This window comes from Coloeus monedula (assembly GCF_965178545.1).
Source record: "Coloeus monedula genome assembly, chromosome: 14".
Lineage (NCBI taxonomy): Eukaryota > Metazoa > Chordata > Aves > Passeriformes > Corvidae > Coloeus > Coloeus monedula.
Window position 1 is genome coordinate 13176193 of NC_138794.1, and position 24660 is coordinate 13200852.

The 24660-nt window shown below is 48.8% G+C and overlaps 2 protein-coding genes across 6 annotated transcripts in view; one reads left to right on the forward strand and one right to left on the reverse strand.

Annotated features, from left to right (window-relative positions):
• Positions 1-8416, forward strand: part of PPIP5K1 (diphosphoinositol pentakisphosphate kinase 1) — a 44812-nt gene extending 36396 nt beyond the window's left edge. For 4 of the 5 annotated variants that reach the window (XM_082290368.1, XM_082290369.1, XM_082290372.1 and 1 more), the window contains 3 exons: positions 5396-5533; positions 5948-6061; positions 6677-8416. In XM_082290368.1, coding sequence (XP_082146494.1) covers positions 5396-5533; positions 5948-6061; positions 6677-7371 — 947 coding nt within the window. In that variant the 3' untranslated portion in view covers positions 7372-8416. Of the gene's footprint in view, positions 1-530; positions 711-5395; positions 5534-5947; positions 6062-6676 lie in introns of all 5 variants that reach the window. The other variant, XM_082290371.1, reaches the window with a different exon arrangement.
• A 5102-nt stretch (positions 8417-13518) lies between these two features.
• MAP1A (microtubule associated protein 1A) lies at positions 13519-24258 on the reverse strand. The gene is made up of 3 exons (XM_082290945.1): positions 15584-24258; positions 14695-14927; positions 13519-13783 (listed from the first exon to the last, which is right to left on the reverse strand). The coding sequence occupies exons 1-3, from the start codon at positions 24231-24233 to the stop codon at positions 13628-13630; spliced, it is 9039 nt and encodes a 3012-aa protein (XP_082147071.1). The 5' UTR covers positions 24234-24258; the 3' UTR covers positions 13519-13627.
• Positions 24259-24660: the final 402 nt, after the last annotated feature.

The following is a 24660-nucleotide window of genomic DNA, read 5'->3' on the forward strand; positions in this document are numbered from 1 at the left end:
TGTCCCTCAGGTCCCTTGCACAGCCTCTGCTCGTTTGATGCTGGGCCATTTGCTCTCTTTACGTGCTGATGTGCCTGGCTGTGCTTGGATGCAGGACTAGAACACACTGTTGGCAGTCTGGATTTCTTGTCTCTGCTGTGGGAGGGCGAGTCTGGCCCTGAGCCTGATCTTTCTTATCTAGCCAAACCCGAACTGCATTGGACTTGGAATGTGTCCTAAAATTTATTCACTTGTCAGACTTTCACTTGCAAAGATGAACGCTCACTGCTCAGGTACTGCCCTATGCTGGAGCTGGGCAGCGCCTGGGCTGGGTGGGAGTCTGGTCTGCCCTGGTGTCACTGGGGGGACGTAACCCTTAAGGGCATTCCTGACCTGCTCGCTGTGGGAGGGATTTGGCTTAGTGTGTGGTGTGGGTCCTTCTCACCCAGCGGCCCTGGTGCTGGCAGCTCCATCCCCACATCTCCACAGTTTCTCTGTCCCCAGCTGTACCTGCCCCTCTCCTCTCACTCTCTATGGCCGCTTTCCTCCAGATGTGTTGGAGCACCAGCACGTTGCCCAGTTGCTACGCCGTTTTTCCTCTGACTGTGCCACGAGCCGGACCATCTCCTTGGATGCCACCCTAGCCCATCACCTGCATCACTGCTCCTACCACCTGCGCCTCTTCAGGAGCTGGCTGATCTCAGGGCAGGATGACTTGGAGTGTCTTTACGGTACTGCACGCCGCAGCTGCCTCTGTCCCGTGCTCTTGTAGCTGAGCAGGGACCACTGTCTGCTTGAGAGTGCAAAGTATGCTTTGCTTCTAAAAAAAGGAAAGTATTTCCGTCACCGAATCCCCAAGGTCTCTGGGCTGCTGCTGCAGCAAGCTGTGGGGGCTGTTGTACCAGCAGTTTTGGAGCCTTAGGCCACACGGAGCCTGTGCTCCCCATGTGGCTGTAACTGCTCTTTCCATCTTTGGCAATTGTTTGTTGCCTCTTTCCTTTAGCCAGGGTAAGCCCTTAAGATCCCTTCAGGGTAGGGCCTGAGCTCCTATCAATGGGGTGTCCTGCTGGCAGGATGCCCTGTGCAGGTCTTGGTGAGCTGCCACAGGGTGTCCCCTTAGTAGTGGAGGAACCAAAGTGAGTAGTGAGAGTATGGGAAGAAGAGGTTAAGGAGGTGCTGCAGCTGGTCACAAGCTGAGTGAACTTGCTGTGGAAATTTTGAGGAAGTGAGTGCTTGTGGGTGTGTTGTATCTAGAGAGACTGAGTTAAGACAGGGTAGAGCTGAGCTTGTGTGTGGCTGCACTGCATGGCATCTGTCCTGCCTGATAGGGCCTCTCAGCGTGTCCTGTCTCTGGTGGGTAGAGGTAGGCGAGTTCAGCATTGAATCCAGATGTTGTAAATCAAGGCTTGCTGCTGTTTCTCTGGTGTTTTTCAGCCTCTGCCACGGACAGGAGGTCTGGTGCATGGAAGCCTTGGTGCTTCGCACACAGGCGGAAAGATTGCTGCTCCCTGAATGAGGCAGCGAGCTGGGGCTGGCTGCTGAGGTTTACCTGCACCATAGAAGCTGCTCGAGCATGTGGCTTGCTGAGCTGTGTGGTGTGATGCATGGACCCCCTTTTCCATTCTGACCCACAGGTGGAAGGGGCACAGATAGTACAGCCTTCTGTGTAGTGAAGCAGCAGGACCGAGCATTTTCAGAGCCTGGAAGATGAGAATTTTTCTTACATGGTCTGTTTTTCCTTGACACGGCCCTTTCTGTCAAGCAGGCAATTTGGAGACAGCAGTTGCTTTTCACATGTAATTAGGACAATTCCTTGGTCTCCTTGCAACAAATGCTAAAGAGGAGCAGAATTGCTTCAAGGGAAGAGATGCTGGATCACAGCAGACTGCTCCAGAGCCAGGGCTGAGCTTTCCCTGCTGCAGGTCTTGGCCTTGTGCATGAGCTCAGGTGGGGAGAGAAAATGAGCTCAGTGCTTTGGACAGCAGCAGGCTGCTGGGAGGTGTATCCTGCCCTAACACAGCCAAACACAGGAGTTAGGTACTCCTTACCTAACTCCTTACCAGTGCAGCAGCCCTCCTGGCTGGAAATCAAATCCCCGCCATCGAGTTCATGCTGTTTTCCCAGTCCGTCAGCAAGCCCACAGTTCACTGACGTGTTTGGGATTCCTGCTGAGGCTCTTCTCAGAGCAGATGTAGTTGACAGCCCAGGTTTCTTCCTTGTGAAAAGTGCATTCTTCTGTCTTCTCTTGGCTTTCCACTGTACTTCTATCCACACAAAGGAAACATGAATTAGAAGATAGCATCAATGAGTCAAAAGTATGCAGTTGGCATCCTTAGTTGGAAAGATCAACAGTGCAGCCCTGAAGGAATGTCTGGGAACCTGTGTGGTCATAGCTGGGAAAAAGAATAGTGTGAAGTAAGTTCATGTTGGTAATGATTCACACTGGTACTGAAGCCAAAGGTCAGCTGTGGAGAAACAGAGTGCGAGCGGCCCTGTGATGGTGAGCAGGAAAGTAGTAGGTGATGTCCAGTGTAAATAAATTTAAATGACAAAGGGAAACAGCCCCAAACTCTTACATATAAAATAGTGGGCTCTGATCTGACCATCACCACTTGGGACAATGTGGAAAAGGTAGAAAAAAATTAGAAATCTGGGAAGGATGTTTGTAATAGTGGTCTGAGTGGCCTGAGGGGAGTGGTGGGGATCCACAGTTCTGTGTAGTTCCAGGAGTGAGAAGGTTTCTAATGGAGTGAGCTGAGACACTTTGGACAGAAGTGGTCTTTTTTCCAAGCTCTGTACCACAGTACCTGGGGATGCTGGGAGCTTAACTGAGTTCAAGGGGAGACGAGAATATGGAGGAGACACACGATGTCCAGAGCAATTCTGGGCTGTGGGTCCCTGATGTTTGGGGCACATGACTAGACAGTCACATGTGCTGTCCAGACTTGTAACTCTTCATATACAATATACATGTGGCATGTTGGAGTTTGTCCAAAAAAATAGGGGTGGACTGATCATGCATCTCAGAGAGGAGCCTGGTGAGTGCTTTTGTTTGTGCTGAGACTGGACATGTGCTTCTTCACTCCAGAAGAGCTGGCACACAGACCTTCCTCTGTGGGCTACTGTTGGATGTTGGTACAAAATGGATGGAATTCTGTCCAGTTTCTTGTGCCATTGTCTGCATCACAGACTCCTGCCCTTCAGGCCCCAGGAAAGAGTTTGGGGGAGCATCAGCAGTAGCTGCACAGTCAGCACAGGGTTACTGTCAGTCTGGGATGGTTCCTGTGGCTTGCTCTCACATTTTATTTTTCTTGCCCCTTCCCAAAGGTGTTGGTTCTATGTTAACTGTGTGTGGTGCAGCAGTGGTTGGAGCCTTCACTGGAGACACGTAGGGATTGTGATCTGTAGTGGTAGCTGCTGCCTTGGCTGTGCTGTGGTGGAATGAAGCCTCTGTTGGCCTCTCCCCAGCAGCTCAGCAGGTCTAGGGAGGTATGCAGGGAAGTGGGGTCCCATGCACAAATGAGAGGGATACGTTGAACACAGTACTCCTACACCTTGAAAGAGGAAACTTTGGCCATTTTACTCTGCTTGCTTGAGAGTGGTGCAGAGCCACAGTGCTGAGCAGAGTTGAATGAGCAGGCACCTGGCACTGTGGGGATACAGGTATATAATTTCACAACAGTGTGACTGTGTGTCAGTGTCTAATGTTTCTTTTAATGCTGGACCTTTGATTTCCTCATCTTACTAGAGGGGAGCCCAAGCACTCAGATCCCCATTGGTGCCCCCAGTGTATCTTGTAACAACATTGCTTTGCCCTATCTTATATTTAAACTTATTTTTTTCTTTGGAGACTCCAATACCTGAGCCAACTTTGGCCCCTCTCAAACCAGATTCTGTTGTGAAATTACATTAGCCTCATACTGGGCTGCTCCACAACCATCTCCCATGACTGTTTTAAGCTTTGCCCTCACCCTTTTCCTTTAGCTCTGTCTCCCAGGAGGCCTCTGAGAAAATAAAGAACGTACATTCTTCCTTACTCAGCACTTCCACTCTCAGGACTTCTCAGCAACGGACAGAAGAATGTGTTCTTTTTCCTGTGTCTTACATTTCTTCATCCTAGCCAAGGATTTGTTATCCTTCCTGTCTTGAATTATGTTTGTAGGCCCTTTGTGGCACAGGTAACCTTGTGAACTCTCTGGAGGATTCTTTATCCCCAGCAGCTGTTACTTACTGTAGTGAACACCTTTGCTGGCCCATGCTCCTTGCCTCTTGCAGAACTGGGTTAGGTGGGGGTATTGGAGCAGAGCCTGTCCTGGAGGTGACTGGAACAACTGTCTGCACTTCACAAACAGGTGCTCTAGGGCTTTCCCTGAGGTGCTGCCAAGCTGCAGGGGTCAGTATTATCCTGTCAGTGTGCTGGGCAGGCATCCCACCACAGATTGCATCAAGAGCTCTCTTACTTTTTGCATTTCAGAGTATTTTTCCTTCTCTGTAGAAACAAACCCAGTTCCTTTCCGGAGTCTTTTTGAGGTCTTTGGAGGAGACTGGGGGGTCACAGAATGGGAAGCTGAACCTTGAGGAGTTGAGAGGCCTTTAAACTTGAGAGGTGCAGAGCAGGAGGCAGCCTCCTTCCATACACCCAGGGACTCATCTGTTTCTTCCTTGCTCCTCAGACAGTTCAGGTTGGCTTGGTTCCACAAAGCATTTCCAGGAAGCTGGGATGAAGAGAAAGATACTTTGCTATGACACTCTGTTGGCTTGAGCAGCAAAGGATTTATTCTGAATGGTTGTGATGCAGCTTAGCTCTGAGCGTCTGTTACGTGCTGAGATGCCTATTTCTGCTCATTCTGGGTTTGCTGGCAGTGAAGTCTAGTTAAGGGGACAAATAATTCAAATCATTACCCAGCCCTTCCTTTGGGCACAGCCTGTCAGGGGTGCACAGGGGGGCTGCTGTGACAGGGAGGTTCTGTGGCTCCTTGTGGCTGCTGCAGTGTGTACTCCCTGCTGTGGGGAGAGGGGGCTGTGCCAGGCAGGGTGTCACCAGCGGTGGGACCTCTTTGAAGGAAATTCTGTTGGCACCACTTCGATTCTGTTTGGCTTCCGTAAGTGGGGGCACTGTGCCAAGCTCTCCGTCATGGCTATGTATTTTAAGTGTCCCAGGCTCAGCAGCAAAAACGACAGCTGCCAGATACTTTTCCTCCTCTCCCCTCCATGTGTACCCAGGTGCTTGCTTTCAGATCTGTTTTTGCATGGGATTGCTTCGTGGTGATTTTCTTGGGCTAGAAGAGATGACCTGAGGCCTGAGTGTGCCTGTTGTTTGATTCCCAGAGTGCCCAGCTCCTTCAGCCATGAGTGCTCCTGCATGGATTTATCCTGCTGTTTCCTCTATTCATTTTCTGATTGGGTCTCTTTCCAGGTTTTGAAGGCTGTTCCATGGTTCCCACCATTTATCCCCTGGAGACCCTGCACAACTCCCTCTCTTTGCGGCAGGTCAACGAGTTCCTGACAGCTGTGTGCAGGAGTTGCAGCGAATCACACGTCCAGTCCACCGCAGGTACCGGTCAGGTGGGCTTGTCTCTGACGAGGCAAGGAGCACTCCTGGTCTTTTACATTCTCGGGACAGATCAGCCTGACAGGACTGGAGATAAGTACAGTCCCTGAAGCCTGTCCCAGAGTGTTCTAGCCCAGGACCCTGAGCCATGGGACCCTGCTCAGAGCCATCCTAGGCCACTCACTTGACAAGTAATCAGTCAGGTCTGACTGTAGCTGATCAGTACAGTGATGTGGATACAAACTCCAGCTTCAGAAATCTTAGCCTCAGGTTGCCAGGAGCTGATGGGCAGGCATGGCTCTGAATTGGCACTGGTCTTCAGCTCTTCCCAGAGCGCCTGCTCATGACTGCTGGGCTACGAGCTATTCCTTTATGTCTGTTGGAATATTACTGATCTGTGTATTTTTTTTCTTGAAGCTTTGTTTGATTCAATGATTGGCAGCCAGATACCAGGAGACCCCTTTATGTCCCAGCGAATCCTGTCATCATCCGCCCTGCCGTTGCGCCAGCGTTCAGATAAGCCCCCTTGGTGTGAGTGTGCTCCCTTCTCAGTCGGGGGCGAATGTGGTGGGGAGGGAGGGAAGTTTGTGAAGTCAGCAAGGTCAGGAAACCAGTCTGGCTGAAAACAGTTGTTTAATTCTCCTCCTTTATTGGATTAGATACAATCTAGATCTGTCCTCTAGTTTTGCTCATTGTGCAATATAAGGCAAGAATAAGCGTTAGTAGACAATCAGTATTTCTTTCTCTAGTGTTGACTCTCACTCAACACTCAGGGACTGTGTGTGTCAGGAACCAGGAGGAGCAAACTGAAGCTTGGATTGTTACATAATAGTAAGGGAATGAAAGAAATTGGTTTTCATGTTGAAGCCAAACATCATACTCCACATTTTGCACTGTGACAACAGAATCCGCTCTTGGCTGTATGCCAACATAGCACTGGATTACAGGATGGAATTGTGCTCTGTGTGCTTGGGTTTTCATCAGCTGAACTGCCAAAAATGCCCAAGACCAGCTGCAAGCCCCTGACAGGTCATATGGCATGTAGACAGCTCTCACCTCTCGGTTGTAGAACTGCACTGTAGACTGTGACAGTTCAGGTGGGGAAATACCAGCTACCTGCTTTAAGATTTTTCCTCTTCTTTGCAGACAGCAGTGGCCCCTCCAGTACCGTCTCCAGTGCAGGCCCGTCCTCCCCAACTTCTGTGGACAACTGTGCTCGTTTCAGCTTCACTGAGAAACTTTCCATCAGCCCCCCAAAAAGTGAAGAGCAACTCACTAGCCGGTCCCCTGAGCCGGAAGAGAGTCAGCCTCCAAGCAGAGGGCTTGACGTGGAGGGGGGCATGTCTGGGCTGTCAGTAGGAGAGCCAAGTGCCCCAGAGACCCTGATCTGGAATAAGGGCCCAGAGCCAGGCAGGATCCTGGAGCTGTGCAAGAAGGAGCTGGCAGGGGAGGATGCTAACCCCGAAGAGGAGAGCATGGGGGAGCTGGATGAAGAACAATCATCTGGGGAAATGTTAGAGCCAAGTAACGCAGGAAACCCAAAGTGTGGTGAAGGGTTTGACCTGAGGTTGGTTGGGGAGAGATCAAAGCCAGGTGAGGGGTGTATCAGGGTAATGAGTGGCGTGGATCAGTCTGGGCTGTCCGAAGAGATCCTGGTGTCCTGTGAAGAGGAGCTGCTGGGAGAGGTGTTGGACCCAGAGCATACAGGCAAGGAGCTGCTGGGGGACAGTGCTCTGTCAGACCAGCTTCTCTCTGGTCACATGTGCCAGGTGCAGCCACTGCCTCCTGAGAAAAATATGGAGGAACTGCAGCTTCTGTGTCAGAAGGATCAGCAAAATTAGTGGCTCACTGGACAGCACACTGCAAGCACTTCTAGCCTGAACGCAGCCCAACTTCCTGCATGGCACCTCACACAGCTGGCAGTCTGTAGCAAAGAAGAAGCCACGTCCCAGGGCCACAGGACTCTGTGGCGTGGAAGAGACTGCTTTGTTCCTCCACAAGCCAGCTCTTTGCCATTCAGCAAGAATGTTTGCCTCGTTAAATGAACAACAATGCAGTCTTGGTACTGGCATGGCACCTCCATGGAGCGGGGACATGGTGCTGCACTGGTGTCTCAAGGGCTTTGTGCTCACTGGGACAGCAGCATTAGAGGAGTGGTACAGCCAAGGCTTTTAGGGTGGTAAGTTCAAAGGGGACGGATGCTCCCTTGTGACTTTTTGTCCCACAGCCTTCAGAGAAAGGCATTCTGGGCCCAAATTAATCAGATCCATCACAACCACCAACCTCCTCTCTGTTCCTTCCTTGTTCCTCTCTCAATTCCCACTGCTGGCCACCAAAATCAGGTCCAGAGAGTCCATGGCAGGAAGACTAGCAGAAGCAGAAAGTATTCTGAATGAGTGTGGAAAAGAAGGGTAGTGAGGGCATCAGGTTTGACTGCCACTTGCAAGGAAACATCCCTTTGGCATGGCCTTGGATGTTTCCCTGCTGGGCTGGGGCAGGCAGGAGCCTGGGGATCCAGCCTGAGAGAGGTGTGCAGGGAGAACACACAGTTTTTTTTTTTTCTCGTCCCCAAGGGTCAGGCAGGGTACAGCTCTGAAGTCTTGGTGACAGGGAGTAAAAGAAACTGCTATTTTAACAATTCAGGACTATTAGAAACCAATAAGGAGAAATCTTTATTATATATAAAATGAAAAGTATTTAATGCATATTTATGTAAATGCCTTGTGAGCACAAGCCTGAGGGCAAGATTGATACGGGTGTCCCTGCCGCATCCTGAGTGCCGGCCAGGGCTGTGCTTCCTACTCCTCTTGTATTTATGGACAAGTCTGCGTGTCCGTCTGTAGCTAGGATCTGTGTTTCTGTGAAGCTGTGCCCAAAGATCTCTATGCTGTGTTGTGATGATGTGTGTTCACAGTAAATCTATGCTGTGGGTCCAGTGTCTCTCTGTCTCTGATGCTGACTTGGCAGCAGTGTGTATGTGCCAGAGCTTGCACGTGCCTGGAACAGTAAGCCCTGCTCACACTTTGTTGTCCTGCAAGAGCAACTGTGGCTGGAGTCAGACCTGGAGTAAGTGTACAGGCTCAAGGCCAGGAAAAACCCTCTTTTTTCCTACATGGGAGAAATGGTCATACTGGGGAAGAGCTTCTGGCTTCCCAGGTGAGAGGGTGGTTTGTGGTAGAATGAAGACCCTGGGATGGTGTGTTCAGCTCCTTTCACTTGGTCCACACCTTCCCGTCACGTCAAGCACATCCTGGGTGTCATGTCCTTCTCCTCATGCCCAATTATCCAGAGCTGCCAGTTTGAGCATGTAAGAAAGGTCACATTTGCTTGCACTGGAAATGGAGCAGTCATGCAGCTGCCCAGAGTGCAGCACTGGGTGGGGGGCACCCCAGCCCCCCTCCAGTCAGGCTGTACCTGCCCTGCGCCCTGCTCTCCCTGCATTACAGATCTGCACAAACAGAGACCTTGGCCGTGGGGTTGCAGCCAGCCCTGGCCCCAGCACTGAAGGACCACAGGTGACTGAGCAGCATGAGATTTCCCCTCGGGCACTGCTCACGGCCCTTGCCCTGAACCCTCGCGTGGGCACTGGCCTGTGGCACCTGCTGCCACCAGCACTGCTCCGGTAGCCAAGTCCCTGCTGAGCACCAGCCACATCTCCTGCCCAGACCTGTGTGTTTCTGTCAGGGGACAGTGCCTGGGCAGGGTTGCCATGATGGACCCAAGAGCACCTGCTGCAGGGTGTCATTACCAAGACACATTGCCAAGGGGCATGGAGCAGGGCCCTGTGGGGTGGGGGAGTGGCTCTCAGGTGCTGACCCCCACAGAGCCTGATGCTTTCTCTGCACACCTTTGGGAAATGCCTTGCAGTCGTGGGACCTTGGTTAGCTGGAGTATGGCCAGAGACAATGCTCATTTACCTGAAAAGTAGCTGTGTGTGGAAATAGTTCCTGGTTTATGGTAACAGTTTGTGGTTCCTCCCATCAGCACCAGGCTTGGCAGCTGCCCTGAGCTCTCCAGCGGGCACTGCACAAGCTGGGGTGTGCTCTGTGGCAACGATGGCCTCTCTCCTGAGGACTGTAGCACAGAACCTGCTTTCTTTTCCCTGGCATCCACCTGTGCTGCTGTTTCCTTCTGACGACAGGCAGGCAGGAACAGAACTAACTGGGCATCAGCCTCTCCTGACTCTGTTCCAGCACAGGCAGAGCAGCAGCTGTCCCAGTTTTCTGATGAGTAGCTGAAAGAGCTGAAAGAGAGTTCCCTTGTTGGAGGTCATGTTGGAGTTCTGCAGAGGTGCAAAAGCCCAACTGCTGCAATGGGGTCAGGTGGCATGGAATCCCTGCTGTGCTTGGGCCCAGGTCCCAAGCCAGCAGGTGTGCTGCCTGCCACAGGGCCAGAGACCCTTCCAGCTCAGAGTGCCAGCAGCGCTGGGCAGAGTTGCCATTCCCAAGAAGTGCAGGGAGAGGCAGAGGGCTGCAATGGAATACATGATTTGGGGACTGTGAGTAGTGATGCTGTTGCATGACAGACAGGCCACGCCAGGCTCTTCACTGGGTTATCAGGAGCTGGTTTCCCCCCTACAGCCCTTAGCCAGCTGTGCAAGAGCCCCAGCTGTTCCCCAGGAGGGACCCACTAGTCACCCTGCTGGGGCCAGGGGTGGGGGTTGGCTGTCCCAGGCAGGCTCTGTGGCCTTACGTGCACGTCCCTTTCCTGAGGGAAAGTTTAGCAGCTGCTGGTGAAGGTGGGGCTTTGGAGGCATGGGAGGGTGGCATGGCAGCCATGTCCATGTGCTCCTGGCTACAGTGTGGGCTCACTGAAAGAACAGTTTGAAACCACTGGAGATGTTCTCGTTCGCAGTTAATGTGGCTTTATTATTAATGTGTTGGGCTCCTCTCTTGACAGCAGTTAGTTACAGAGTGTTTCACGTGGAAATGGGCAAAAGGACAGAACTCAAGGAACTAAATTCAAATAGAAATGTGATGCTGAAGAAAAGAATAAGGGCTCTGTTCTTAAAACATTTAGCATAGAAGAAGCTAGGAGCACAAGATGCCATTTCAATACAGTTAAGACGTTCACTTTTTTAATTATAGGTTTAAAATAGTATTTTTTACCTATTACATACAGGAAGATTACGCGTTGTTGCCCACATGCAGAAACAAGCAAAAGCAGAGTTTAACTGTTTCTCTCTATAGTGTTGTATTACCTCTGGCTCCGGGTGGGTCCTGCTGGCTCCTGTGGCCTGAGCAGGGTCAGACTCTACAATAATCAGCTTTTTCATAAGTCTTTTTCCCCGTAGTTTTTTTAAGATGGAAGGGGGTGGAGGGGAGAGGGAGATAGGGAGTGAGAGAAGCTCAAGGCAGAACAGACTGTGACAAAAGACTGAAAAAAAATGTGGAGCCTTGAGGACAGGGAAGCAAATTGGTGTAGGATAAAGGTAGCCAAGCAGCAGAGCTGCAGAGGGCAGGAGCAGAGCGCAGAGGGCAGCGTTCCTCCTGGAATCCGCCAGTGGCCACACTCCTGCCTGGAGGATGCAGGCACCTCACAAAGCCTCACTATTACTGCTGCTTAGTCAGAATTGCTTCAAGTTTAAAATTGAGAAAACATTCATGTGTGGGTCTATCTAAAGTTAGTGCATTAGCTTTTACATCTAGCTACGCAGAGGGATCCCGGGAACCAGAGAGGGCCACGCTTGTGCCTCTGGTGTCTGGCATCCTGCAGCTGCCACCATGGTGGGTGAGCCAGGGTCTCCCCAAAGCACTGGAGGCAAAGCCCCCCAGCATTCCGGGGAGGGGTAGGGGCAGCTGTTTTAGTGCCTGCAATTGCCAGAACCAACATTCATGAATGCTGACCCCATCGGGGTACAGAGAATGACATTTTTTATGCTGGCAGACACAGTGTGATTCCATGGTTAAAATGAACACAGCACAGGGCAGAGATTTGCTAAAGCCCTGAGTAAGCTCACATGCTCCTAACAAGGGCCATATCTAAAGGGCTGGTTGTGCCTTGGGGAGGCTGCTGGCCTCAGGCCTTGTCCTACAGCTGCTGGGTTTTAGACTCAGCCTTCAGAGACGTTTTTGCTGCCCGCAAGTTCTCTGTGGTCTTTTCATATTGTTTAAATTGCAGCATGTTAATATTTTTACTGAGAAACCTCTGAACTGACACTAAAAGCACATGGTATCATGTTACATATATAAATTAAAGTATTAACACAAAAAGCAGCTTAACATTAAAAAAAATAAATATATAAATTAAAATGCAAAATAAACCATTTCCCTAGAAACTCCATTTTAGTGCTAGGAGCAGGTTTCTAAGCAGCATTTTCTTCATGTCACCTGCCAGAAAACCAGCACTGAGACTGAAGTGTCCCAGGCAAGTGCAACACAGGGTCCGAGGATGCTCATGGTGGAGTCAGCCCTCCGCTCATGGCCAAGCACAGTGGGTGTCACAGCAGATGGAAATACTTCGTGCTGTCAACCATTGCAGCACAGCTTTCCATCTCATTCCTTCTTCCCCAGAGCACAGCCTGCTGCCTCTCTTTGTCTTACAAAAATCTGTCTTTGTGGTAAGACCCTCTGCCAATTCTCTTGGGCGTGGCAAAGGCTCATGGATGCTGCAGGCTTAGTGCACCTGAACACCCACACTCCTGCTGGGAGAATGGGTCTCCCACGCTGAAACAGATCTGTGTGCCAAGGAGGTTCTGGGTGGCTGTTCAGTAGCCACAATGCACTCATGGCACACAACTGTGTTTCTGCCAGGACGTCCAGAGAGCAAGGACAGATGCCCACAGCGATGCGTAGGCCAGGGAACAAGCTGCAAGGTGGCACCACGTGGATGAGCAGCACCTCACCTGCACTGTCAACACATCCCTGCCACAGTGTGGAGGAACTGAGAATGACTACACTTGCTAGACTACTTTTTCCCGAGTATTTTGGGAAGGGCTTTCTCTTTCCTCACACCACAAGCTCTATTCCCCACATCCTGGACACTTGGGGGGACAACAGAAAGCTTGAACACAACTGTAAGGCTTGGACCTCAGCACACAGGCAGCAAGGAGATGGCTGCTGCGTGCAGACCTGGCACACCGCAGCAACACTAGCCGGGCACCAGCCTCCCCCAGCATGGCCTGTGTGCTCCTCAGCTGCCTCACCACAGTCCTCCAGAGCCTTTGGTTTAGGGACAGGGAGGTTTCTTGTACATTTTGGGCCAACAGTGGCCAAGGTTTGTTTAGCCCTTCTGCTGTTGAGGGGGCTGTAGTTGTGCGTTTGGATGCTCTTTTTGTGTAACTGTTCAGGCCACAGCCTCTCTGTGCTTCCTCCTGCCACACAGTTGGTGTGCAGGAGTCAGTTGGCTGCTGTGTGTGCGAAGCTCAAGTTAGCAGGTTAGGAATGTGCTGAACCCTCCCCTCCCACTGCCATGTCCTTCATCCCAGCTCCCTGAGCACAACAAACGGGTGCTGCAGGATGCCACAGGCAAACCACTTGGGACAGAAATCTGCCAGGCTGGCATGTGGTGGTCGTGCCTAGTTGGAGCACAGGTCCCCTTGCTCAGAACATCTCCTGTATGCGCAGGAGGGGAGATGGAAGAATGACCTTCACTGTCACATTACAGAGGGTTTTGTCTTCCCTCATCTCCCTGGTGCAACTTCTTTGCAAGTTAGATTTCGCCTCTGCCCCCTGCCTCCCATGCACTCTCTGCATGCAGCAGCAGCACTTCAGCCCTCACCAGAAAGGTGAGGTTCATGGTGCTACAGGTTAAATGGCAAGGCAGCCAGGAAGAGAGTAGAACAAGCTCTCACAGCAGCAAGGCAGCCAAGATAGTCTACAGAAACTGTACAGGCAGCAGAATAAAGCAGGGAAGGTGAAAGTGCCCCTGGCCTGCAACTGCTCTTGCACAAACTCTTAGCTCAGTCCAGAAAATTACAGAGCCCTGCACTTCTTCCTCATGGCATCCAGTGCTGAGCAAGATGGATACCCGATTGCCTGACAAATGGGAACCATGTAGAGGACTAAACCAGAGAAGAACTGGACTGTGATTAGATGGTGTCTCTCATGTTGCATCGGTGATTGAAGAGTCAATGGATGAACACAAAGTGTGGGAGATTTAGAATTCAATCTTACAGGCTGGAAAAGATTCGTCCTGCATCACAACAGTGCTGCTGCTTGCCAGTACCATGATGTTTAGCTCCTGCTGTTTCTCATGGGTCTGTTGATACCATTCTCGTGTTACCTCAGTATCGTGTGTTGGGATCAATGTCACCTGGGAAAAGAAAGCAGCAGGGATGATTGAGAACAACTGCAGTGACAAACAATGCCCATAGGAGCTGAGGCTAAAATTTCTTGTTCATTTTGGAACACTGTGCCCTTGGTACTGCTTGTTCTATTTAATGTCTTTCAGATGTCAGGTTCTGAGGCAGAGCTTTATTTTATACAGTACCAGCTCAATGGGGCTCTGCACTGGCTGCAAACTGGCAGCACTGACACCATAATGATGAGAATGGCTGCAGTGCAGGGGAGAACATCATGCTTTGGAGCTCCAGAAACAGCCTCAGAAAGATCCTTCAGTGTGAAAAGGAACAATGCTGGCAGTGTCACTGTTAATGGACACTGTGCCCATTGACCCAGTGTGCAACTCAGAGACCTGGAAATATGAGGCTGCTTCTTCTGGAAGAACATATACACCTTTGTGTACATGCATTCAGGAGTGCCCACCTGGGGTGTCCTGCAAGCCCAGCCAAGCAAGAACTGTGTTATAGAACACTGTTGTTTAAAAGCTCTGTTAGTAAGTTGCTGTCAGAAAAATCTTCAGCAAGCCAGGCTAGCAACAGATGCCACTGGGTGTGGGATGCTGATGAAAATTCAGCTTGATTTTGCTTGAGGATAGGCTCATCCTGCAGTGGCTAAGGAGGAGTCTATGATTTCTCAATGCTTCCTCCCCTCAGGAGGATGTGGAAAAGAGGACGTATCTGCTTCCATCCATACCGTTTTGCAGGTGTCCTCCTCCTCATCAGTACAAGCAATTACTCTGCTGAGACTGCAAAACAGGATATGCCCAGTACCATTTGCTTCCTCTCAGTGTACTCCCACAGGTATGTTTGTGATACCCACATTCTTCTGAGCACTTTGTGACATCAAGAGCATGACACACCCCTTTGCACTTCCATGACCTACCTGCAGGTTCTCTCCCCACTGAGACTTCCCTTCCAGAAGTGCATCCAGCACTGCACGGCTTGGCTCTCCGTTGGCTGCATCATTCCCACTCACAACATAATAAGATGCTCGAACCCGCTTGAAGAACTCTGGATCTGTGTTCTTCCCACTGCAGTGGTTGGGGATGTAGGCCAAGTCCACGTAGACGGGTGGACCCAAAGGCACAGACAAACTGCTCTTAGGACTATTGGAAGCTTTGGAAAAAAGGAAACGAGAGGTTATTAAAACCCTTCTGGCAAGGGACAAACATTCAGATTAACACAGAAGGACTTGGATTCCAGAAAGACTTTTCCATTGCAGCAATGAAGTTGAGACTTATCCAAGCTCCGCTGCTGGGTGCATTTCTGGGCCAGTGCTGTCACAGGTTTTGGGAGGGAAAGGGAGTTCTGCTATTCTTTGGGGAAGGATTGGAAGGCTTTAGGCTCAGAAGCTTTTTCTGGGGAAGGGAATCAAAAATCTCCGTTATTACCTTTTGCAGAGCTGTCATCCCAATTAATATTTAGTCCTAATTTTTGTTAATAACCTACATTTGCTTAAAAATACCACCCCACTCTCCCCCCCCCCCCCCCCCCCCCCCATTCTGATGGCCTTTGTATGCTATCCTAGGGTATTAACAGTAGTCTTTCTGGAAGGTCCATCCCGGCTTCCTGCCACCCCTGTGAATCACTGTTACTCCTAGGACTCTATTGCTCTTTCCTATCAACCTTTTATACATCTCAACCTTATCACTGCTTATAACCCTTTATGCCTGACTGGGAAGTCCTGTTCTCTGTTCTGCTGTGTTTAACCCAGTGCTTTTCTCTGTGGTGGACCTATAGAGACAACGCATGTTTCAGGAAGGATTTCTTACCGGGATTTGTTTTGATGCCATTAACAAGGCTCTTGCCAGGGTTGCTGTGACTACTCCGGGATAACTCATCCTCTGGCATCAGCACACTGCGTGGCTTGGGCTTTTCTCCTCCATCTCTTTCTTTTTTGGCAGTGACAGATTTTGGAGATTTGTCTGATGACTGTTTCACAGGAGTGGGTGATCGTTTCCCTTTTGCATCTAATTTCCGGGCAGGTGAGGAAGATTTGGGTTTGCTCAAAGGCTTCCTCACACCTTTGTTCTTTTCTTTTATGTCTTTCTTGGAAATTTTATCAGTTCTGTTCATGCTTTGCTCATTTACCAACATATCAGGGTCTACCATGCAGACATCAGGGTGAGGAGGGTGGGGATGGGGATCTACCATTGGAACAGGCTGAGGATCATGGCTGGACCTAGAACTGGCATGATGAGCATTCCCCACAGCTTTGTCCACTGGGAGGAAATCAGCATCTTCATCCGAGTCCATGTTGGCATCTGCTGTGATAGATGGACATTCTTCAGTCTCAGGTGGGACATCTGAGTCTGACTGGGAGGTTCCAGAATCACTCACTGATGTTGGAGGGGTTTCGTCCAGTGTGGCACTTTGCATGGGACTGCTCCCAGTGTGGGGTGGTCTCCCCTGCACTGAAGGGTGACCCTCCTCCTGTGACAGGTCACTGTCTTCAGAGAGCTCATGGGGGCTCGGGTTGATGAATGAGGGAGAGAGTTCTCCCTTTCTCTGCTTGTATTCACATGAGGAAAATTTCTGTCCACAATCAGAACTGCCTCCTAAACGGGTCTCCATGTCATGGGAAGCATCTCCACAGTCCTCTGTTTTTTCACCCCTCTGCACATCTGGGAAAAAGGGCTGGAAACTGTTTTCAGGGGACATCAGAGAGGAAGGGCGGCTTTGCCTCTCTGTTTCCTCTTTGCCTGCGCATGGAGAAAAACTGCTGTCAGAATCAGGACATGTTTTTTCATCTTTTGCCTCTGCTGCATGGTATGTGCTTTGGAAAGCTTGCAGACTGGTGCTCACCTCTGTTGGACCATTGGCTGTGGTTTCATCTTCATGCTGACGATGAGAAAATGATGTCAACACATCAGGGAGAGATGTCAGTGGCAACAGCTCTTCTGCAAATGGTGCCTTCTGCTCTGGGCTGCTACCACAGGGCTGCTGCTCTTGCTCTGCAGAGAATAGTGTGGGCTCTGAGCCCTGGCACTCTTTTCTGCGTGGCAAGGTGTGGTCACCTGTGCCACAGGGAAATGGAGAACCACGTTCTTCAGCAAAGATGAAGTCTTTGGTTTCAGCTGTATGTATTTTCACAGCGTTATCTGGAACCTGTGGAGACACATCCCAAGCACTCCTGGTACCTGCTTCCACTCCTGCACCTGTGTGTGTGGAAAGCATATGGGAATAGAAACTTTCTGCTGTAGTCAGTATCACAGGAGTGGTGGCTTCAGAGGAAGGTTCCTCTGACAGGCTGGAAGAGTCATCTTTCAGCTGTTGCTGGGGCACAGACTCTTTCTCCACACCTTTGGAGAACACCTTGTCTTCTTCATATGGACTCAGCGGTGAGAATTTAGGAAAAGATGACTCAAGGCTGCTGATTTTCTCAGAAACCTCCAAGTACTCATCTTTGTTTCCCTGGTCTGAGAGCAAAGCACAAGGAGACTCTAAAGAAAGAGAAATATCCCCTAAATGGCTTGCTGAGGTTTGCTTATGTCTGAATATGCTGGCTGTTTCACTCTTTCCTAGCAGAGGGCTTTCAAATTCAGAAGAGCTATCCATCCCTCTGCTCTCTACCCTTGGGCCCTGTTCATATTCCTCTGTTTGTTTGCTGGAAGCAGATTTCAGGTATAGGGCTTGCTCTTGGCACTCAGAGGACACTGCTGCACTTGGATAATCTGCTACCCAGAAATGGGATTCCTTTGTGGATTTTTCATCAACCTCTCTCTTTTGTGAAGAATCTTGTCTTACATGGCACATTCCTGAAGCTTGCTCATCTCTGTCCATGTCTGGCACGTCACTGTAACCAGCAACATATGTCTCCACAACAGCAGCTGATGCAGTTGTCCTACTTCCATATTCCTCTTGCCAGCCTGGACCAGAGGGAGAAGAAGCAGTAGAGCTGGGTGAAAGGGACTCCTGACACTTGCTCTGCAGGAAGGGGTCTGAGACAGGGAACTTGCTGATGGCTGAGATGTGTGCATAGATGGTGCCTGCAGCTTCAGCAGGGCTGTGCAGTTTAGACTCCTTTTCAGACTTCTCCTTAGCACCTTTTTCTAGCTCTGAGTCACTTGCACTTTCTTCCCCTCGACCTGCTTTCTCATAGTATGTATCTTTGGGATTTGGGATTTCAGATTTCAGGGACAAAGATACCTGCTCCTGGCTAGACAAAATTATGTTCTCATCTGGACAACCAGCATCCATATAGGTGGATGATTTCCCTTGATAAAAGGTGTCAGTTGTGACTGTGGGAGAGGCAAATGCTGCACTTGCAGATGACGGGTGCAGTGCAGAGTCCAGTTCTCCTGGCAAAGCAGAAGACACATTCAGTTTTTCCTGTCCTTCTGATGTCTTAGGCTTCCCTGTTTCAGACAAGGGCAAATATCTTTCATGGATGTCTCTATAGTCAAAGACTGAATCTGCTTTATCTTTAGGGGATGCTGGAGATGACAACTCCTTCTCAGCAGAGGTATAAAGGCAGGACTCTTCTTCCTTTGCAGACACATGAAAATTTTGACCTTTTTGAGAGTTCAGTGCTGTCACTGGCACCTTGTCAGTGTGACCTGGGCTGTGTGCACTCATGGCTGTGAAGGGGGAGGGCCCCACTCCAGACACAATTATCTTCTCATAGATGTCAGCATACTTGAAACTTCTTTCATCAGGGTATGGAGTTGGTTCTCTTTCTTCTGGCTCTTGTCTTGTGGAACTGTCATCATCTCTCTGTGTGCAGATCCCTTCCTCATAGGAATAAGGCTTAGGGGAGCTCCTGGAATAGGTCTCTGGAGGATACACCTCTTGGATGGTAGCACCCACAGCTCCAGCACAGTCCACAGCATCACTGCTTTTTTGACATGGGCCTTGTCCTGGAGGGGAGTGTGCACCTGACACCTCAGCACTCTCTTCTGTGGACTCTGCAATATATTCTGCTGGTCTTGTAGATTGCAACAGAGTAGATGCTGCTGCTGTCTGCTCATTTATTCCCATTGAGTCATACAGACCCTCAGTGGATTTGCAGTCATCCTCTTGCCTGCTATCTGACTTGTATTTGTAATCTATCTCCTGATACAAATCACTGACGTCCGATTTCTTCTCAGCTGTCTTTGATGGGACATCCTCCCACAAAGGTGGCTTGCACTGATCTAACTTGCAAGGTCTCTCTGCTCCTGGTGGTGCCTCAATCTCCTTTCCTGCTGCAGGCAGGGGAGATGTCGTCAGAACTTCGTCTAGTGACTTTGCATAGCTATCTAGGACAGCTTTCTCATCATCTAAGCAGGAGCAATCTTGTTTAGAGGTCAACAACAATTCTTGCCCTTTTTTGTTTCCAGTTAAAGCTTTGTCCTGATTTTCCTCACCAGAGACATACTGAGGAGATAGAGGAGAATCTTCCCTTTGTGTTCTTTCTGGGACAGTGATGTCAGCAGGAACCACATCCACTTTCTTTGTTTCTGACGTAGGTTTGGCACTCTTCTGTGTGTCTTCTTTGTAATCAAATGACTCCATCTTTAAACATTCAGTTTCTGCTTGCAGTAGCATGGGTTTGTCTTCAGCATGGTGAAGCTCCTTTTCTTCCTCATTGGGTAATTGCCCTCCTCTCCCACTGTCTCTCCCTTCCTGAAGATACCCAAATGCAGAACCCCATGCTTCCTTTTCTGCTCCTCTCCAGGTGTGGCTTCCAGGCACTGCAGGAGACAGGTTCTCCTCCTTTCCCATTTTAGGAAGGGATTTTGTTTCAAATTCTGGTACCTCATCCAAGAATGTACTCTCCCTCTCTTTGTCATATATCTGCCTCCTTCCCTGAACAGGGACCTCTTCTACCTCTTCTGGAAACCACACTTTCTTCTCAGAACTTAAATCTTTCATGCAAAACTTATCCATTTCTGGAGATTTTTTTTCTTGAGTTTCCTTGAACCCGCAGGATTTTATATCTTCAGTAGAAATGTGTGAAGATATTTTATCTTCACTTGGGCTAGACTCTGTAAAATGGAAGCCCTTTGCATCTGGGGATACTTCTTGAGAGTCCAAGCCTACAGTTCTTCCCCTCAACAGGCCCTTTTCTGATGCAGAAAATAAACTGCTGTCATCTGGAGACATTTCTTCAGTTGAAGAATCTCTGGGTGACATGTCTTTAACTGAACTACTTTCTGGGCAAGGAAAAGATTTTGATGCTTCTTTCAGTTCTTTGGCAGAAATTTCCAGTGATTTTTCATATGTAGCTGGGCTCTGGTCTGTGAAACCTATGGATTCTGAAGGGAATTTGTCAGTGCATTTGGACATAGTTTTTTCTTTTGCAGATATCTCTTCTGTGAAACTAAGAGCTTTGATGTCTTCTGGGGAAATTCCTTTGATAAAAACATCTGAAGAGATTTTCCTGCTGGAACTCTCAGTGAGAGAAATGGATTTGATCTCTTCTGGGGAAATGTCTTCAACTGAAACATGAGAAGATTTCTCTTCTTCTGAGGTGTCTCCTGTGAAATACAGCAGTTTCCCTTCTTCAGCAGTAACTCCTTTAGAAATATCTGAGGATTTTTCTTTACCAATACTTTCTTCTGTAAAAGAAGGTGATTTGATGCCATCTGGTGAAAATTGCCAAGATCTGTCATTTTTAGATTCGCTTTGGCTTGTGAACTGTGGAACATCCACATTTCCTAGAGAAGTTCCTGTGGTTGCAAATGGCTCAAAGGACAAGTGTTTTGAAAATCCTGTTAAACTTTCTGTCATGGTTTTAGTTCCTGGCTCTTTTTCTGGTTTTGTGCTGGCACGGGGCATCTCGGGATGCTCCTCGTCCTCCCCAATCACGACCGTGTCTTGCTTGTGGTAAGAAAGCCAGGGCAGCTCCTCCCTCCTCACTGGTTCTTCCTGTACCTCCTCCTCAGGAGACACTGGAACATCACTGCTCAAAACCAGTTCGTGCTGCACAGGTCCAGGCACTTCTCCTTTGTGTCTGGATTTAGCCACAGATGCTTCGTCTTCTCTGAGAGGTTCACCCTTGGCTCCCTTCACCACAACACAAGTTTGGCCTTCCAGTTTCTTGGCAGCAGCATCTGTTTGTTTTTCAAACAGATCTGAATCTACCGTTTCCAGCTTTTCCTCCACTGGAGACTGGTGGAAGGGTGTGTGCCCTGCACTGGTGGGGCCAGATGGAGTGGGAGAGGCCATTTTGACTGTGCTGTCATCAGGACTCATGCATCGTTCTTCAGCCTCTGCAGAGTCAGCCTGGGAAAATGGTGCTTCTTCAGTAGATAAAGGCACCACTTGTGTGGGAACACTGATTATCACATTATCAGGGCATCCTTGAGGAGCAAACATGGGGGCATGGGGGTAATGCCCTCTGAGTTTCTCAGGCATCTCAATATTTGGAGTCCCATCTTCTTCATCTTCTTCATCTTCAGCCTCCTCATGAGGATCCTTTTTTTGAGTTTCCAGTTTCCTCTCTCCTTCTGTTAATGCATGGAAATCTTCAGGGGGTGGAGATTTAAAGCATTTGTCTTCCTCCAAGGATGACGTGGGAGAAATTGTGCCAGCAGAGGGAACGTAGTCAAGACCTTGTGTTGCTTCAGTCCGAGAGGAGGGCATACTGTTTCCTGTGTCCAGAAGTAAAGAGCTTTTCCCAGTCTCTTCTGTTTGTGGTGCTGTTATGGATGCAACAGATTGATCCTCTGCTACTGATGTTGCAAAAGATGAAAGCTTGTCACATTCAGTAATGGAGGTAGCAGAAGATATGTGTTCCTCCTCAGCTAGAGGTGCTGCCACAATGTTTGTAGGATACGCCAGGATTTCAGACTCCTGGCCAGCATAGCCCTTGGCTGAAAGGTCAGCAGGAGGCATGGCCTGTATTCCATGTACTGCTTCAAAAGAGCCAGGATGGTCAGGAACAGAAATGTTATAGGCACTGACATCATACTTCAAGTGTGGGATCCTTTCTTCCTGTTCATCATGTATTTCTTCATCAGAAATGGTCTGCTCCGTTTCTGAATAGCCAGGGATAGTTTCATCTTGGATATAGGAAACATGTTCTGCTGTTGCTCCTGGTGGGACTGGCAGGCTGCTCAGATATGACTCCTCCTTTGTTGTGTCCTTTCCAGGTAACTTGGTTTTCTCATCCATGAAACTAAATTCTCTTTCCTTCTCTGTAATGGTAAACAGTTTGTCCTCCCTATCATCCTGATTCAGCCCATAGAAGTCTCTATTCTTCTCCACTTTCTCCTCTGCTTTCATGTGCTGTTCTTCCTTTTCTTCCAGTTCTGCCTTTTCTATCACATCTTCTCTCTTTTCCTTCTCATCCTCTTCCTGTGCCTCAGTCCCCTCAATATACTTTCCACAAGTTTCTGCTTCTCTCTGTTTTCTGTCCAAAGAGATTTTCTCCTCTTCCTCCTTTTCTTCCTCTCTGAATGCTGGTGGCTGAGCACCCTTTGCCAAGAGGTCTGTATGTGATGGCAGGTGTTCTTTGTCAGGAAATACCTGAATGTCCTTGCCCTGCTCAGCTTCTCCCTCCCAGTATCTTATGTCATGGTTTTCATCGATTGTTTTTCTTTCATCCTCTATTTTTTCAGCATGACCTTCCCTCAGCTCCAGCTGATGGACTGCCATTTCCTCTGCTGATGGTTCTTTTTCCATATCAGTAGTAGTTACTCTCTGCTCAGGAGTCTTTCTTTTTAAAATCAGATCCACTTCAAGGCAACTCTGACCAGTCATATCAACAGTGTCTTTTATCTCTGCTTCAGGTGCTCTCATAATCTTATCAGTAGCCTCCATATCAGACAGTTCTTGAGTCAACTGCAAGGCCCCTTTCTCCTCATGCTTCAGTTCCTCAAAGTCCTTTGTAAGATCTTCTGGTGAAGACAGGACTAACCTCTGTTCCACTATGGATGTCTCTCCTGTATCCACTTCTACAGGTGCCTTCTCCATTGGTAATGTCTTCAGGTCAGCAGGTACCTTTTCAGATTCTTTTTCAGGTTTTAATTTGATCTTCTCAGTTTTGAGTCTGCCTGGAAGTTTTGCCTTGTACAATGTTTTTCTTACTTCTGGGGTAAATGGTTTCAAGTCTGGTTTAGAAATTTTTTTGAGCTCTGGTTTGTTTTCTTTCTTTTTATCATCTTTCTTTGAATCTTTTTTCTCTTCTTTCTTTCCGTCATCTTTTTTTAAGTCCTTTTTCTCCTTCTTAATCTCTTTCTTTTCTTTGTCTTTCTTCTCCTCTAATTTGGACACTTTCTCTTTGAGATGCTTTTTTCCAACCTTGTCTTTTGCCAATTTTCTTTTCTCAGCTTTGAGAGCATCACTTGTTTCTGTCTTTATCTTTTCAGGTTTGACAGGTTTCTCAGGAACTTTCTCTGTGTGTTCTTTAACCTTTTTCTCAATTTTAGCATCCTTTACAACTTCTGGTTTTACTTCCTTAATCCCCTCCTCAACTGCTTCTTCTTTCTTGACTTGCTTTGTCACAGATGGCTTGGGGGAAGATTTAAGACTCTCTTTACTGTCAGTTCTTTGTTTAATTTTGGTCTGCTTCAGCACAGGTGGAGGTATTCCAGAAGTGATATCTTTCTGAGTAGCCACTGGATACCTCAGAAAATCCAGGTGCTTGAGTTTCTCAAGACCTTCCAGTATCTTATTTTGAGGAGCATTTCCAGGAAACAAAACCCTTACAATTTTCTCTGTTGGGCTGGCTGGAAGCCATACCACTAGGGCTGTGATGGATGTGAGATAGGGGACAGAAATTTCACCTTCTTTCCCACTTGCAAGAATGATGCCAGTCTTTGCTTTACTATTACCAGCCCACTTCTGCATTAGAAACTGCATTTCTTTACTGTCTTTGACAGGGTTTAGTATATACATGTCCAGCTTACCCACTCCCATTTTGTGGAAGAGCGTGATGGGCTCGATGGTGCTGCTCACCACCCTGTAGAGAGGCTCTGATTTAATGCCCAGTCTGTTGAGATACTGCAGTGTCATACACGCTTCTTCAATGCTCCTCTTTACTTTCATGGAGGCTTCAGGCATCTTCAGCTTCTCAGGAACATTAAAAAAAACCACCCCTAGCTCAGGAGAAATTAGGTTCTTCATCCAGTCACTGTAGTTGGTAGAGCCCTGGGATTGTTCCTCCTCTTGCTCAGCAACTTTCCTCTGCAGCAGCCCATTGATGCCGGGCAGGTTGTCTGCACCAATGTGGGTGAGCAGGATTGAGTCAATCCTATCCAGGTGCCTTACCAGCTTCCAGAAGCAGGATTTCCTCTCAGAGCCACCATCCACAAGGATGTTAAACCCATTGACAGCAAAGAGAGCAGAATCACCTCGTCCCCCAGGGAATATGTAGCAGCAGGGCTTAGAAAGCTTCAGAAAACCCCCTGAGGTGGGTGGCTCCAGGAGATCAAATGGAGACGGCACGTCAACTGTCTCAGAGACATATTCTGCAAATTCAGACACCCCATCCATTTCTGGCAGAACTGGATCAGGATTCAGTTTCAGATTAATAATGTCCTGAAATCTCGGATGCCCAAGGTTGCTCCAGGCTCCTTCTCCCAGGCACGACACGGTAAGAGAGGCCTTGGTATCTGAATCAGTGTTGCTGAGAATCTGGGTGACCTAATGAGATAAGCACAGACAAATAAAGGTCAAATACAGCTCTGAGACCTATACAGCACTTGGGGAAAAAAAAAAAAGCAAGGTAGTTAATGCAGACATACTGAAGACAACATGAGCACTTTACCAACAGGAAACATAGGGGGTAGATGAAATAGTTTGAAAGCCCATGGAAAATCAATGCATAGAGCCATGCTCTGTTTTGAAATTCTTAATGTTGAGGGGTTGCTACGGCTTCTGACTGCTGGGTGTGTATTGTGACAAGATCTCAGGAAAGAAA